Source organism: Populus trichocarpa, chromosome 11 (genome assembly GCF_000002775.5).
Source record: "Populus trichocarpa isolate Nisqually-1 chromosome 11, P.trichocarpa_v4.1, whole genome shotgun sequence".
Taxonomy (NCBI): Eukaryota; Viridiplantae; Streptophyta; class Magnoliopsida; order Malpighiales; family Salicaceae; genus Populus; species Populus trichocarpa.
In genome coordinates, this window is record NC_037295.2 from 18,202,025 (window position 1) to 18,215,363 (window position 13,339).

The 13,339-nt window shown below is 36.4% G+C and overlaps 3 protein-coding genes across 3 annotated transcripts; all 3 read right to left on the reverse strand.

The window, feature by feature from the left end:
- Positions 1-258: 258 nt before the first annotated feature.
- Positions 259-3,876, reverse strand: LOC7489098 (gamma-soluble NSF attachment protein). Its single transcript, XM_002317647.4, has 9 exons — positions 3,707-3,876; positions 3,237-3,304; positions 3,055-3,139; positions 2,784-2,942; positions 2,004-2,141; positions 1,814-1,892; positions 1,418-1,497; positions 929-1,058; positions 259-551 (listed from the first exon to the last, which is right to left on the reverse strand). The coding sequence occupies exons 1-9, from the start codon at positions 3,751-3,753 to the stop codon at positions 447-449; spliced, it is 891 nt and encodes a 296-aa protein (XP_002317683.1). The 5' UTR covers positions 3,754-3,876; the 3' UTR covers positions 259-446.
- Positions 3,877-5,458: 1,582 nt separating this feature from the next.
- Positions 5,459-5,779, reverse strand: LOC112329124 (protein PELPK2-like). Its single transcript, XM_024611640.1, has one exon. The coding sequence runs from the start codon at positions 5,777-5,779 to the stop codon at positions 5,459-5,461; it is 321 nt and encodes a 106-aa protein (XP_024467408.1).
- Positions 5,780-6,882: 1,103 nt separating this feature from the next.
- LOC7489099 (subtilisin-like protease SBT2.2) lies at positions 6,883-12,758 on the reverse strand. Its single transcript, XM_024581553.2, has 10 exons — positions 12,240-12,758; positions 11,325-11,478; positions 10,650-11,047; positions 10,373-10,468; positions 10,202-10,274; positions 9,431-9,713; positions 8,909-9,240; positions 8,477-8,747; positions 8,095-8,376; positions 6,883-7,496 (listed from the first exon to the last, which is right to left on the reverse strand). The coding sequence occupies exons 1-10, from the start codon at positions 12,464-12,466 to the stop codon at positions 7,066-7,068; spliced, it is 2,547 nt and encodes an 848-aa protein (XP_024437321.1). The 5' UTR covers positions 12,467-12,758; the 3' UTR covers positions 6,883-7,065.
- Between the last annotated feature and the right edge of the window lie 581 nt (positions 12,759-13,339).

A 13,339-nucleotide genomic window follows, 5' to 3' on the forward strand; every position in this document is an offset into this window, starting at 1 on the left:
CCACAAATAATTTCAATGCCCATGTTTGCTGACTTTCAATGTATCTTTGCAAAATATTTAATGCATTCTACAATTTTCTCATTCGCAAAGTTGGTGAAAGTGATCAATCATTCATGTTCTTTCATTTTCCATCATAGAGAATGCACTGTTCAGTAGCATTATTTATTAGCTTAATGTACCTGAATTTGTTTTACGAGGGTCGAAAACCACCTGGTAAATGGCCTTGACATCTTGAGACTGCTGTATCAATGCTCACAATTGCCAAATTTGAAGACTCGGAAGATTTTACATATTAACACATTTTCAAGTACAAAAGGCTGGACATCAAATTATAACATGCTCTGGACATCAAATTATACCATTGTATGCTTTATACATGCTGTATATGACACCAAAATCCACCCATTTTGAAACAAATGTTACAAACCATCTTGTGAACGAGAAAACTATGTGAGGTCATTCTCATCCAATGGCTCTTCCTCCTCTTTGGCAGCATCGGTCTTCAAAGCACTAACATCACCAGTTGGTAGCTTTCTTGCTAGCTTGATTACCTGAAACCAAGTTTTTCAAGTCATGTCAAGCAAGTGCAATTGGCTGGCAAAGTGGTTTACAGGTTGAGGTACTAGCGAGCTGGTTAATTATGTTCTCAGGTTAAACAACTAAAGCCCTAAAGGTGGTGATGGCATCAAATCAAATGAAATTTCAGAGTCCATTAATCTGTCTTACAAGCACAGCGACAATCATTGAATGGAAAGGTTACCAAATACCACTAATTATGCATCTAAAAAATGCCTGATTTCCCAAGTTTCTTGTAGATATGTGAGTAAATCCAAGACCATTAATCAATACATGACATATTACTGTTAATGTGAGACCAGCTGATACATTTTCAACTGGCAGGGTGAAAGAAGATTAAAATAAGATTTACCACATGGTCAAGATTTGAAACAGTGTTGGACTGAGCAAGACGTTTGATTTCTTCGATATCACCTTCTGTGTAAGCTGAAAGCAGTTTACTAGCACAGCGGTTCTGGTCACTTCTCAGAAAAGCATCAACCCTGCAAAAAAAAAATATAAATAATAAATAAAAACTAATCATTGTAAACTACTTCCAGCACGCAATGACAGGATATTAGAGTAACTCTTCAATATTTTTAGTAATGCCGGATATTGAAGATACAAGATGAAGGTGATTTCACAATGTTACAAGTTCAATCTATTCATTCAACATAACATTAATTAGTAGCAAAAAAATTTTAAGTTCTTGTGTATAACCAGTTAAAACTCTCTGGTACCAGCCAAAGTCAAAAGAAGCTACATGGCACAACAAAAGCATCATCATATAGATAGAACATGCTGCAAGAAATTTCAATAAATTGCTGTTAGCTAAAGGATGCTGTCAGAAAAATTAGCTTACTGTGAGCAATCATTGTAGCACTTTTCTGCTTGCTTGAAGTCATGAGCGTAAAGGTACACAATAATTGCACCAAGATATGCCTGAAAGAAATAAAGATAATGTAAGATTAACAGAGATTCTTAGACAGAAAAAAAGAAAAGAAAAAGAAAAAGAAAAAACTATATCATACTGCACAGTGTGAAGAGAGGCTAGATGTCCTAAACGCATAAAGGGAAAAGGTTGAGTTGCCTCAGAGCAAGATCAGCGGTAGGTGTCTTAGTTAATATAGATTTAAATACAATTTTGAATGAAGGAAAAACAGAAAAGGAAAAACACACAATGGAAAGTGAAAAGTAGAAAACACAAGAAATACATTGGGCCGCAAGGGAAAAAAAAAACCAACACTTAAAATCACACCTTGCACTGGCTATTGGTGGCATTGCATTTATCTGCTGCTAGACCCAATTGCAACAAAGAAGCTGCAGCATCACTATACCTGCAGTTAGGAACACCATAATAACACTTAGAAGTTAGAATTGTACAATAGCAGCCTCAAATTAAACATTAGGTGGTCAATGAATACTACAAATACATAATAAACCCTTACTTCTCAAGCTTTATATACACACTAGAGGCAGCACGGTATAGATCAAAGGCCATCTGTTCTTTGCCATCTTCTTCAAGAATAGTGGAAGCATCATTGTACAGCTGAACAGCAGCGTCAGGTATAGTATCTTCCAGTGCACTATGAAAGGGGAAAGAAAGTACTTTTCAAAGACAGGCTGATTTGGCGGGTAAATTACAATGACTTTTTATCACAAGGAGAATGCATGCATGTCAACTGGAGTGAGCAAAAAAAAAAATCAAGTGCAAATTTGTCCTAGTGTCGAAGGATAAGTTACTAAGAGAGACAATAAATTGCGAAAGGATAAAAAGAGGAAAATAATAAAATTAAAGGTTAATTATTAAACTATACAGACACTTGTTTGGAAAGAAGGGCAGGGGGGCACAGATCATTTTGCAATCATGAACAGACAACATGATGTAGCATATATGCTGCACGTCTCCTAGACTCGTATGCAGTTATTTGTTTATAAAACATTCTGAAGTTAAACTGATATGAAGATTGAGTCATGGAAGAAATGCGACTATACTATACAGTTATTAGGATCTTGACGGCATATGGGTTCTAAATAGAAAATGATGTCAAAGCTTGGTGAACCATTAGAAACTTTATTGGCACTTTCCATAAATCCTTAAGTTTTTCCGAACCTTAAGTTTCACATGAGTTCCCAAGTGTTAAACTGCAAATAGCTACATAAAAATGATTTATTTCAAATACAAAGCATTGGAGTTCTGAACACAAAAGGAAAAACCAAGTCCTCACCGAGCAGCCTTAGCTAGAGCATCTGATGCCGGCTGTGGTCTCCCACACTCCATGTACAACTCAGATGCTCTTCTATAAAAGTCAGAGACTTCATTCCAGTTGCCTAGCTCCTTTGCTAGAGCAGCAGCAGACTCCATATCTTTAGCAGCATCCCAAGGTCTGATTTTCTTATTAAGTATATAACTAAACGCAGATTTACACATATCAAAACCAAAAAAGATTAATACTTTATGAATCACTCCTAGACTAGAGTCAACAAAAACAAGGATACGAAGAAAGCATCTCTTGTCCTTTGGAAGCCTTCTCAAATGCTTCTTTTGCTTTTTCATTTTTCTTTGCAACCCTAAACAAATTAGCTACAACAAAACAATCATTAATAAAAAAAACCCACCACAATCCATTTCATCTTGCATCAAAAAAACAATTCACAAACACACAAACTCAGTCACTAACCAGCTTCTTCATACAAAAGAGTGGCATTTCTCCAATCAGCACTCCATCTTGTAAGACTGAGTTTAGTCCTAACAAAACAAAAAATACAAGTAAACAAAATGAAAAATATTCCAGTCCAAGAAATGGGCCACCTCAGATTTTCACAACAATGCAGAATCTAAAAAACCCAACACTTTTTCTCCTAACAGACATGCAAATCATCAAATATTTTCAAATGGGCAGATTAAAATTCATGTTAACAATCAACCCATTTGAGATTAAGCTATCCCAGTAAAGAAAGTCAAGTTCTTTTCACATTTCTCAGTAATCTATAACTTCAAGAATTCAGTCTTTAAACGTCATATCTAACCCAAAAAAATAAAAATAAAAATAAAATCAAGAAACAACATCAATACATAATCATTTAAAACCATGAAAAAAAACAGAATGAATCCTTTCACGTAGAGAGAAAGAGAGAGAAGGGGGCTTACAGTTTATCAGCCTTGGCAATTAGCTTTTCGGGGTCGGAAGCGGGCATGATGATTGTAATGGAGGACTGAATTTTCTTTTTTCACAGACTGGCAAAGCAAAGCTTAGCAACCAGGCAGTCTTGCTGGATTTTACTTTCTTTTATGCTATTTTTGTATTGTTATTTGATAAATACCCATTTTTTACACATACTAATTTATATCCTTTGCATTTTACTTTTCAAAATTAATTTTCTTTTTTTAATTAAAAATATTTTACCCATATATATATGTGTGTGTGTGTGAAAATGGATATTAAATAGCGCTTTTAGATTTTTTTTGTAAAAAAAATTCTAGATTGAAATAAATAAAAATTATTTGACATTTTATCACTATATATATCATAATTTTCAGGGAAAATTACATAATTATTTTATAGTTTAAATTTTTTTATATTTAATCTTTATATTTTTAAAAAAATTATAATTTACGTTTTAATCTTCCCATGAATATTTATCGTATGGAATTATATGCAATCTAGTGTAACTAATTAGATGTAAATAATTAAAAAATAATAATAATCAAAGTCATCACTGTCTTGCACACGCAAAACTTGGCTAAGTAATTAGGTTTAGTGTAGAACTTCAGCAAAACCCATGAACACTAACCACCATGTACTCATACAATAACCAACACTCTCATTTCTCCTCCCATAAAAGACCACTGTGATTTCCACTTCTTCATCACAGCTATCAAACCCCATTTCACCACTTAACTTGCTTGAGTTGATCAGTCTCACAATGGCTTCCAAGCTTGATCTCTTGCTAATTGCCTTTGCTTTCTTTTTTCTTTGCAGCTCCCATTACTGCTCAGCTTCTGGCAGGTCACTAAATCCAGAAATGCCAGCAACCACAGAATTTGGACTTGACCCACCTTACCTTCTAAAGCCAACTTTTCCATTACCAGAAGATGAAGAGACACAAACACCTCCAAGTTCCACACTACCTATGCTTCCAATGCCACTTCAACAGCCAATAACACCTCCTCCTCCTCCTCCTTTTCCTGCTGGCCAAGATGGGGCCAATTTGACTCCAGCTTTCCCATTTCCTCACTTGCCTCCTCTACCCAAATTCCCTCCTTTTCCATTTATTCCTACCATGCCATCAATCCCTGAACTCCCCTCAATTCCTTTGCCTCCACAGTTTGTGGATTCAGGCTTTTCTTCACCAGGAATTGGAAATGAAGGTAGCCCGTGAAGCTATAATTGCCTTTTCCAGGTGGAACTAGCCAGTTTGCAAACTAACTATATCATCAGGTGGTTTGAGTAGGTTGGCAGCAAATGTTACGTGTCATGCTCGATCTTGTAGCTAGTTTCCTTTTCCATACAAATAATATGGGATTTTGCCAATATTGTTGATGTAGTAATTAATGAAGATCTATAATAACATGGTTGATGTTAACGTTGCAAATTGCCATGAACATACTGCTCCATGAGCATTCATCAAACTAATTCCATCAGCAGTTACAAAAAAGATAATGATAGGAAGATTAAGGGAAACATTACACAGTACTAGTTAGATACAAAAATAGAAATAAGATAAGAAAACACAGCAGGATAGACAGAAGCAAAACATGTCCCTTACATATGACTTGGTACCATCACAAAGTCACAGCTTATTGTTGTTTATTTATTTATTTATTTATTCTCCTCCTCCTCCTCTCTTTTTCCATGGCTATTTAGAGGTCACAAGGTACTCAAAAAAGTTCAAAAATTGATCATGCTGGAGGAGACGGAGGGAAAGGGATAGGTGGGAAAGGAAAGTCAGGAAGTGGAGGGACATTAGGAATGTCAAATGGAGGTGGAAATGGAAATTGAGGAAATGGGATTCCAGGAATTGGTATGTTTGGAAATGGTGGCAAGTTCTTCATCTCTCCCAATCCCTTCTTGGCATTGATTTTATCAAACTTCATAGGCTTTCCATTTTCTTCCTTGAGTTGGCGAGCATCAATCTGTAGTGCAAGACAAGTGATCAACAGAAACAAGCCTAACAAGAATATAGGTTTCAAGACCACTTTCGAGGAAGTTTTGGTAGCCATGACTAGGCAAAGTTTTGATGTCTAGCTCTCACCCTTGTGGGTTCATATATATACAGAGAGTTGCAAGTCACATTTATGAGTCAGCCTTCTCAATCTCTCTTTCTTTGTCTGTGTAAAAACTTGTTGAAACTCAAAACCTCTTGATGATTGTGCCAACAAGTGGAAGAGTCATAGAGACGAGAGCAAACAGGCCAGATTACTACAGAAATTAAATGCTGCTAAAGAGAATTGGAAAGAGTGCCAAGAAACATAATTTCATTGATCTTTCTGCTGAAACTTCCTCCATACATGCCCTTTATTATACTAAAAAGTAAGAAGCAAAAATGTCTTGGAAATGCGTATGCATAAAAAGTAGATACTTCTGCATGAAACCATTGCATGTGTCTATATAACCAGCAGCTAGCCATATTTATAGCCTGCAATTGTATCCCACTATTGCAGGTAAGAGAATCACCAGACAGTCTTTAAGTTTTGGACAGTACCAATCCCTTCAAAGCTTATAACGATGACATAAAAACAAGGTTTTCTCAAATCCTAATATATCGTTTATCAATTCTCTCTGCGGTTTAGCTGTAATTTTAGAAATTGTAAGAGCATGATTTCTTTCTGTGTCAAATTTTAGGCCTTTGTTTATGCATTTTCATCTCCGTATGTGGTAAAGAAGAAAACAAAAACAAAAACAAAAACCCTCTTTAGATAAAGAAGTTCTTGACTCATGTCTCCCTCTCTGGTATACATATCTCTTTTGAGAAGTTCTGAATTCTTTCGTTTCCTGGGTTAGCTGTGTTTTCTCGGTTGTCTTTCGACATCTCCACTATATAGACACGCTTAATGACAGATTCCCAAAAAACACAGCCCAAATTACCCCCCCTAGATGTTCCAAGGGTGGAAGTGATTCAAAAAACACTATTTTCTGCGGCAGTGAATATCCCATTACTTGGAACTAAGAGCATCGCATAGAGCCTCAGAGACAAAATGTGTCATCAAAATTGCCTTGGAAAAGGCCATTTTTTGCAAAATGTTACGAGGATCTCTCTAAATTTTCTTTATCAGATTGCTAATGAACTTATCTAGATTTCTGACAAGACATTCAGTTACATATCTTAAACAAGGAAGACAAAATACAATTATTAATCAATTGTTATCAACATATCGCAAATGCTTTGACATTTACATGATAAAGAATGAATCAAAAAATTGGTTAAAGACAAATCACAAGCAAAAGGGAATGCTACAAAAAGCTACAAAAGCATATTACAGAAGACATCTCACCAGTCTCTCAGTCCTCAGCCGTTTGTCGTGGTATTATATGTGACTTTGACAATGACAGACAATGGAATGTTGAGAACATGACCCTGATCTCCAAATAGTCCTATCCTTCCATGGCTAGCAGTAGAACTATTCATTATTGCGTCAAAGAACACACTCAAGACTTGCCTTTCCCCACTGGCAATAGAGAAGCAGGCCGGAACCACCTTTACAGTCACTCCATAAGGAGCACTCCAACCAACTTTGTACGTTTCATTACCAGCAATGTTAGTCACGGATCTTTGGACCATTCTAGACTGATATAGTTTAGCGATTGTGATGGAGGGAAGATTCAGGTCAGTGCCATTGATGGTTGAGTTATAAGACAAACAATTTTGTCCGGTGTAGTTCAGGACCACAGGACTAGATCCGTTAATGCCACAAAGAAATGACATATAGTCATCATAACCTGAAAAAGCAGAGTATGAAGTTAGAATGAGATGCATGAAGTTCACAAGTAAATTAATAGATCACAGATAGCAAATGCAAAATTAAAATCCAGATTTTTTCTAGTAATAATTTATACAGTATTAAATTGATCTAGACTGATCTAGACTAGCCAAGGTGCCTCTTCCACTAGCAAAATATGGCTCTAGATAAAGTTCAAGGACGTATAGAATTAATGTTTGGACTACAAGAGTTTGAGCATCGATGAAAATCCTTCAATCAAATGTTTGATTTTATTTAAAAAATAAACTATTTAAAATGGGTTTAAAGACATCTTTAAACAACAACAAAAAAGCTTCACAATCATAGAGTAGTTGGGGTCGGCTATATGGATCCTTTTAAGACATCTTCAAAGGAGAAAAGATGCATGATTAATACATCCAAGGAGGCAAGGATAATATAGGTGGATAAAATATTTTCTACAGTGACAAGATAATAATTGCTACCATTACCAGATTTTAGGTACTACGGTAACTCCAACATCCTCAGTCAATAAATGAAGATGGGAAAAAATTACTTGACAACTAGTAAACAGGTTTATATGATAAATGTAAACTTACTGGAATCGAAAATCAAACCCGGATCAAGAGCAGCAGTTGCATTCACAAAACCACTTCCCATGTCGAATGGCGTGGCTGGAGACTGATTTAGATCTGGGTTGGCATAAGCACGCTGAGCCATTATTGGCCCACCATTATTGTCATATAAAGAAGCAGTTGAGGAAAGCGCAGAGGCAATTGCTGAAGGACTGAAACTGGGGAATTTTTGCTTGATCAGTGCAGCAAGCCCAGCAATATGAGGAGCAGCCATACTCGTCCCAGACATCATTGCAAAGTTCTCACCTAGAGGGTTCAGTTGACAGATTAAGATACATTTTACTTGTGTAAACCTTATAACTAACATGGAATCTCAATTGGACTGCTCCAGTATCCATATTCCTACCTTGAAATTCAACTGAGTCCGTGCCAAGTGAACTCCATGCAGCCCATATTGAATTTCCAGGAGCTACCAAGTTGGGTTTCAAAATGTCAGCATCATCAAGAAAACTATCTTCTGGATCCGGTCCTCTTGCAGAATAGTACACGACTTTGGGAGCAGAATTGGAGTAGTTAGCTTTAAGTCCACCTAAAATGCTTGCAACAGCACCAAATTTAGTAATTTGCTTTGTAGTTCCGTTCCTCTCCAAAGAAGAATTGTAGTATTGGAGTAAAACCTGCCACAAGGATCATTCAAGACTAAGATTTCACATAAGTGACAATTTCTTTTGAAGGGAAAAAACTCACAAAATGATATCATAGAAAGACCTTGCAAGCTAAACACAAAAAGAAAAGAATAGTCATTTGCCAGCAAACGCTAATGCACAGAAACCTTCACCTTGGAATCATCAGGGGATGGAATTATGATCCCAGGCACACTCATTGGAATTGGATTAAGCTGATAACCAATTACAAAAGGATCCATGTAGAACACCACCCCAGCTGCACTGAGGTTTTTGGCTGTTTCTACAGCTTGTTTGATTGTGGAAAGTCCAAGCACAAATCGAATTGAATAACTACAGATCAAGAGGTTTCCTTCGATAAAATCCTGATTGAAGGTACTGGAATCTTGACATTCACCCACATACATATCAGTAGTAACTGTTGTCTCATTGTTCACGGCATGAAGTGCAGAAACAAGGGTCAACATGGTGTCTTCATCTGTTCCCGCTGAAGGAAAACGAAGCAAGTATATTAGACTCTTATCTCAACGGAAATATGTAGAAAACTATTGATTAACAGGAAAATAATAGCATCAATTGCTGCTATGCATTTTACTCTGAGTTTCTTTGTTTGCAAGTTCATTTCAAAAGACTGTGTACAGAGAAACTAAGAAATGGAGTGATGATGATAATCTTACGTGCAAGTCCAACTCCATGAATGGTTACATTGTTGCCGAGTATTATAGAGTTACTATAAACTCTGTCATGAGAAGCCGCACCAACAGTGAAGATCCATGGACTGAAGGAAGACATGCTCTTAGGCGATGGCCCAGTATTGCCGGCAGCTTGCACAATAAAAATGCCAGCCTTCACAGCTGAGAGCAACGCCATGTCTATGGGATTAAAGAATGTTGCAATACCAGGAGGACGCCTGTTGGGAGTAATAGATAAACTTAAAACATCAACCCCATCCTGAGCTGCCTGCAAATAGAAAATAGGTGATAAATATTTAATTATGATGACCATATGAAGTGATATTCTAGCAAGGCAATCTCCAGAAATTTTCTTTCTTCTATCTGTTTGTAGAGTCGAGCTACTCCAACAATCCCAACTAGTTGGTAGGGAACCTTCTCTTGCTTGTCATTTAGCAAAATTGCTCTACTTGGAAAGATAGAGCAGTTTCCCAAGCAATTAGAACCTATTAAATCTGGCCGTAATGAGGCAAACATCAAATTGGGTGGCCTGAAGACAAGAGGCAACAGCCATTTGATGAGCTCAAAACTGTCTAGATGAAGGCCCAAGTTCAGTCACAGTCCATAAACGAACAAGACATATTGATAATCAGCAGCATATAAATCGATCAAATGCCCCAGGCAGTTTCAACTTTCAAAGTTCTTTCATCTTATGAAAAATTGTGTACCACAGTAACAGAATCATTTGCAGAAACAGACCAGATTAAATATATGTACCTGATCTATAGCAGCAACAACATCAGCAGCGAAGCCTCCAAAACTCTTATACAATGCCTTGTAAACAGAAACACTGGAAAAGATGAGCATGCAATTAATACAAAAGAAGAACTACTGCAAGTAAAAGCTTTACAAAAGTGAGATTTTCATTATATGATAAACAGCAATTACTGTGCACGAGGAGCCATCCCACTGGCATTCCCAAAACAATGTCCAGCAACTATCACTGGAATCCCATGGTTTCCTGCAGCAACAGAGGCAGTATGCCTGAAAAAAAAGATAAGATTCACTAAGACTAACTGTGTATTGAAGAATTAGATGAACATGTTTACTGTGTTACATATCATGGAATCACAAGAGCTGGAATTGGATCAAGATCTTTACAATAATGCATGTCAAGGAACCACCAGTGTTGGTTCTATCAACAATGAAATGAGCGCACACTTACGTTCCATGACCATCACCATCAAATGGAGAAGCATAGTCCAGACTTGAATTGAAAATTCCCCTGGTGATAGCAGATGCTGCAAAATGGCGTGCCCCAATCAGCTTCCTATTGCAGGAACCAGAAGGGAAATCTCGAGTAACCTCACAAATGCCTGAAAAATGGCTAGGGACTGGATATGAGTTCAAAGATATGTCATCAGCGAAGCTGGGGTGAGTTGGATCGATGCCAGTATCAACAAAGCCAATCACAATTCCTTCACCGGCAGTTTCATATCCACCTGCTTTGACCCAAGCCCCTTGTGGCAGGCCCAGGAACTGTGGAGTGTGTGTGGTTGCAGTTCTAACAGAGAAATCCAACGCCACATTTGCCACTTCTCTCCTCCTCGAAAGCTTAAAGGCCTTAGAAAATGATATGTACAACCAAATTAAGAATTTCAGTTTTTTCTTTCCAAACAAGAACATAAATTCCCATCACAAAAATAAAGCTCGCAGGGACTTTGTTATGCTACATACAGAAATATATATAAAACAAGCTACAAATCGAAGATTTTACAAGTTCTGTAGCCAAGACCCAATAGCTATACATAAAAAATACATTAGTAATAGAAGCATCATCAATGTGCTAACCCACACAATTATGGTCACTTAATGATGATGAATGATGATTTATGCATACCTGTTCCGGGGTAACAAGAACAGCAAACCCATTAATCAAGTAGTGATAGCTGTACAGCTTGAGATACTTCTCCCCTCTCAACACCCTCCTCAATAATGAATCATGAACTCGAGCAACATATGAACTAGAACTCCAGTTGGATCTCGAATTATCCCTGAAAATACAGCAAAATCATTCAAAAACATAATTAATTAATCAAGTTTCTGTCAACTAGTTCATCCTCCCCAAAAGGAATACAATTGAAGGGACAAACTGTAAGGGGGAAGCATGGATTTCAAGCACAATCATTGGCTATGTTAGGTGAATTATAGACAAATAATTAAACAAAAAAAGTAAAATCTGGCTAAGCACTCGTCAATTCACACTCTGTGATCCTAATTAATCCCGCCAAAATATGGAGGCAACGGTCAATTCCTCAACTAGTTATTACAGAAGAGTTCAAGAAACAAACAATCAATAGTAAAGCTGGAAGGGATAGAAAGGAGAAAATAAATAAGTCATGTTTGTTAAGGAAGTAAATCCTTATCCAGTGATGTATGAAAAGCACAACCTTACACAAAGTCCAGAGAAACCCCACATAAGGAACAAGAGGACCCAGTTAGAGCAGACAAGACGGCAGCAATAAAAACTCAAACAGTTAGCGGCAAACAAGAAACTTACATTTCATCAGCATCTAGCTACTTCTTTATTGGAGACAAAATGACCAACATGAAATTAAACTAAAAAAAAAAAAAACCTAGTACATGCAACAAAAACACACAAAATTACCAAAATTTTCGTCATTAGACAAGAAAACACATAAAAGCACAACAATTTCACATATTACAAACCATAAAATGTCACCAATTTAACTAACCAAGACAAGACAGTCACTAAGATTAAAAGAAACACAAAATGAAGCAATAAAGTTAGTACCTTCGATTGTGAAATTGATTTGGATTTCTAGGAACACCATGCTTGAAAACATTAGTATTCTTTCTAAGCTTTCCATAGTAATGAGAAGCAGGAGCTTGTTTAAGAGTAACAATGTAAACAGCTGTAGTTTCATTGTCTGAACCATCATCAACCTGACACAAAGCGCCTGCTAACAACCCCAGAGTAAGCACCATTACCATTAAATGCACCAAGTAGATACCTTCCATTGTCAAACACCAAAACACAACAAAAGCGTAACTCTTTAACAACAAGAAGATCAACAACAACTCATGATGCACTTCACTTTTCAAGAACCAAACTTTTGTTCAAGAAACTAAAGAAACCCCACAAAAGCAAAAACCCTTATGTGGAATAGTTTGGAAACAGCTTTGAAGAAGTGGAAGTACAGAAAGAACCCACTAAGCTTCTTCCACTGGCAGAGAAGCTACAAGTGATCGTGGAGGGAGGAAGAAAGTACCCTTTAGTTCACTTTTGAGAAAGATGGAGAGTAGAAGTATTAATAGAAGAAATATTATAGCATAGAAAAAGAAGCTACTGTTCAGAATTTTCTTGGGGACTGTGAAGATGAACGTTTTGTTTAATAAAAAGTTACAAAAATATTGGATTGATGACGAACGATTTCTTGTCTTTTTCTTTCCTTTTTTGTTTTTTTTACCGACATTGTTCAGGCCATTCTACGCGAATGACTAATCCTACATACTGAAATTAATGATTAGATAAGTAAATGTTTTTAATGATCTTGTAATTTATAACACTTTAATTAGGAAGTTTTAAAAAATAAATCTAGATTTTGACTAATTAAATTATATTATTATTTTTACTGTGCTTGTGGGGTGGAAATTAATTTCTTGATTCTCTACTTTGCTGGTCAATTGTTAAAAATTTCATGTAGATTTTTTTTTTTTTTTTTAAGAATGGCTTGCTAATATTTTCAATGAATGCTAGGAATGCAAGGACAAGAGAGCTATAACATAATAATAATCTCCACGAGAAGAGAGTTTTTTTTTTCTTTATTGATGAGAAGGCAGCATTTTAAATTGTAATTAATATTATAAAATGAAATTTCAGTCGTGTTTTCA

Excerpts from the sequence above, each read along its gene's own strand:
- LOC112329124 (XM_024611640.1), bottom strand. The coding sequence starts at position 5,779 with ATGGCTACCAAAACTTCCTCGAAAGTGGTCTTGAAACCTATATTCTTG.
- LOC7489099 (XM_024581553.2), bottom strand. The coding sequence starts at position 12,466 with ATGGAAGGTATCTACTTGGTGCATTTAATGGTAATGGTGCTTACTCTG. Across the intron at positions 11,048-11,324 it reads TTCTTGTTACCCCGGAACAG|GCCTTTAAGCTTTCGAGGAG; the intron begins GTATGCATAAAT and ends TCATTTTCTAAG. Across the intron at positions 10,275-10,372 it reads GGGATGGCTCCTCGTGCACA|TGTTTCTGTTTACAAGGCAT; the intron begins GTAATTGCTGTT and ends CATCTTTTCCAG.
- LOC7489098 (XM_002317647.4), bottom strand. The coding sequence starts at position 3,753 with ATGCCCGCTTCCGACCCCGAAAAGCTAATTGCCAAGGCTGATAAACT. Across the intron at positions 2,943-3,054 it reads GGACAAGAGATGCTTTCTTC|ACCTTGGGATGCTGCTAAAG; the intron begins GTATCCTTGTTT and ends TAAGAAAATCAG. Across the intron at positions 1,059-1,417 it reads TGCTACAATGATTGCTCACA|GGTTGATGCTTTTCTGAGAA; the intron begins GTAAGCTAATTT and ends TTTTTTTTGCAG.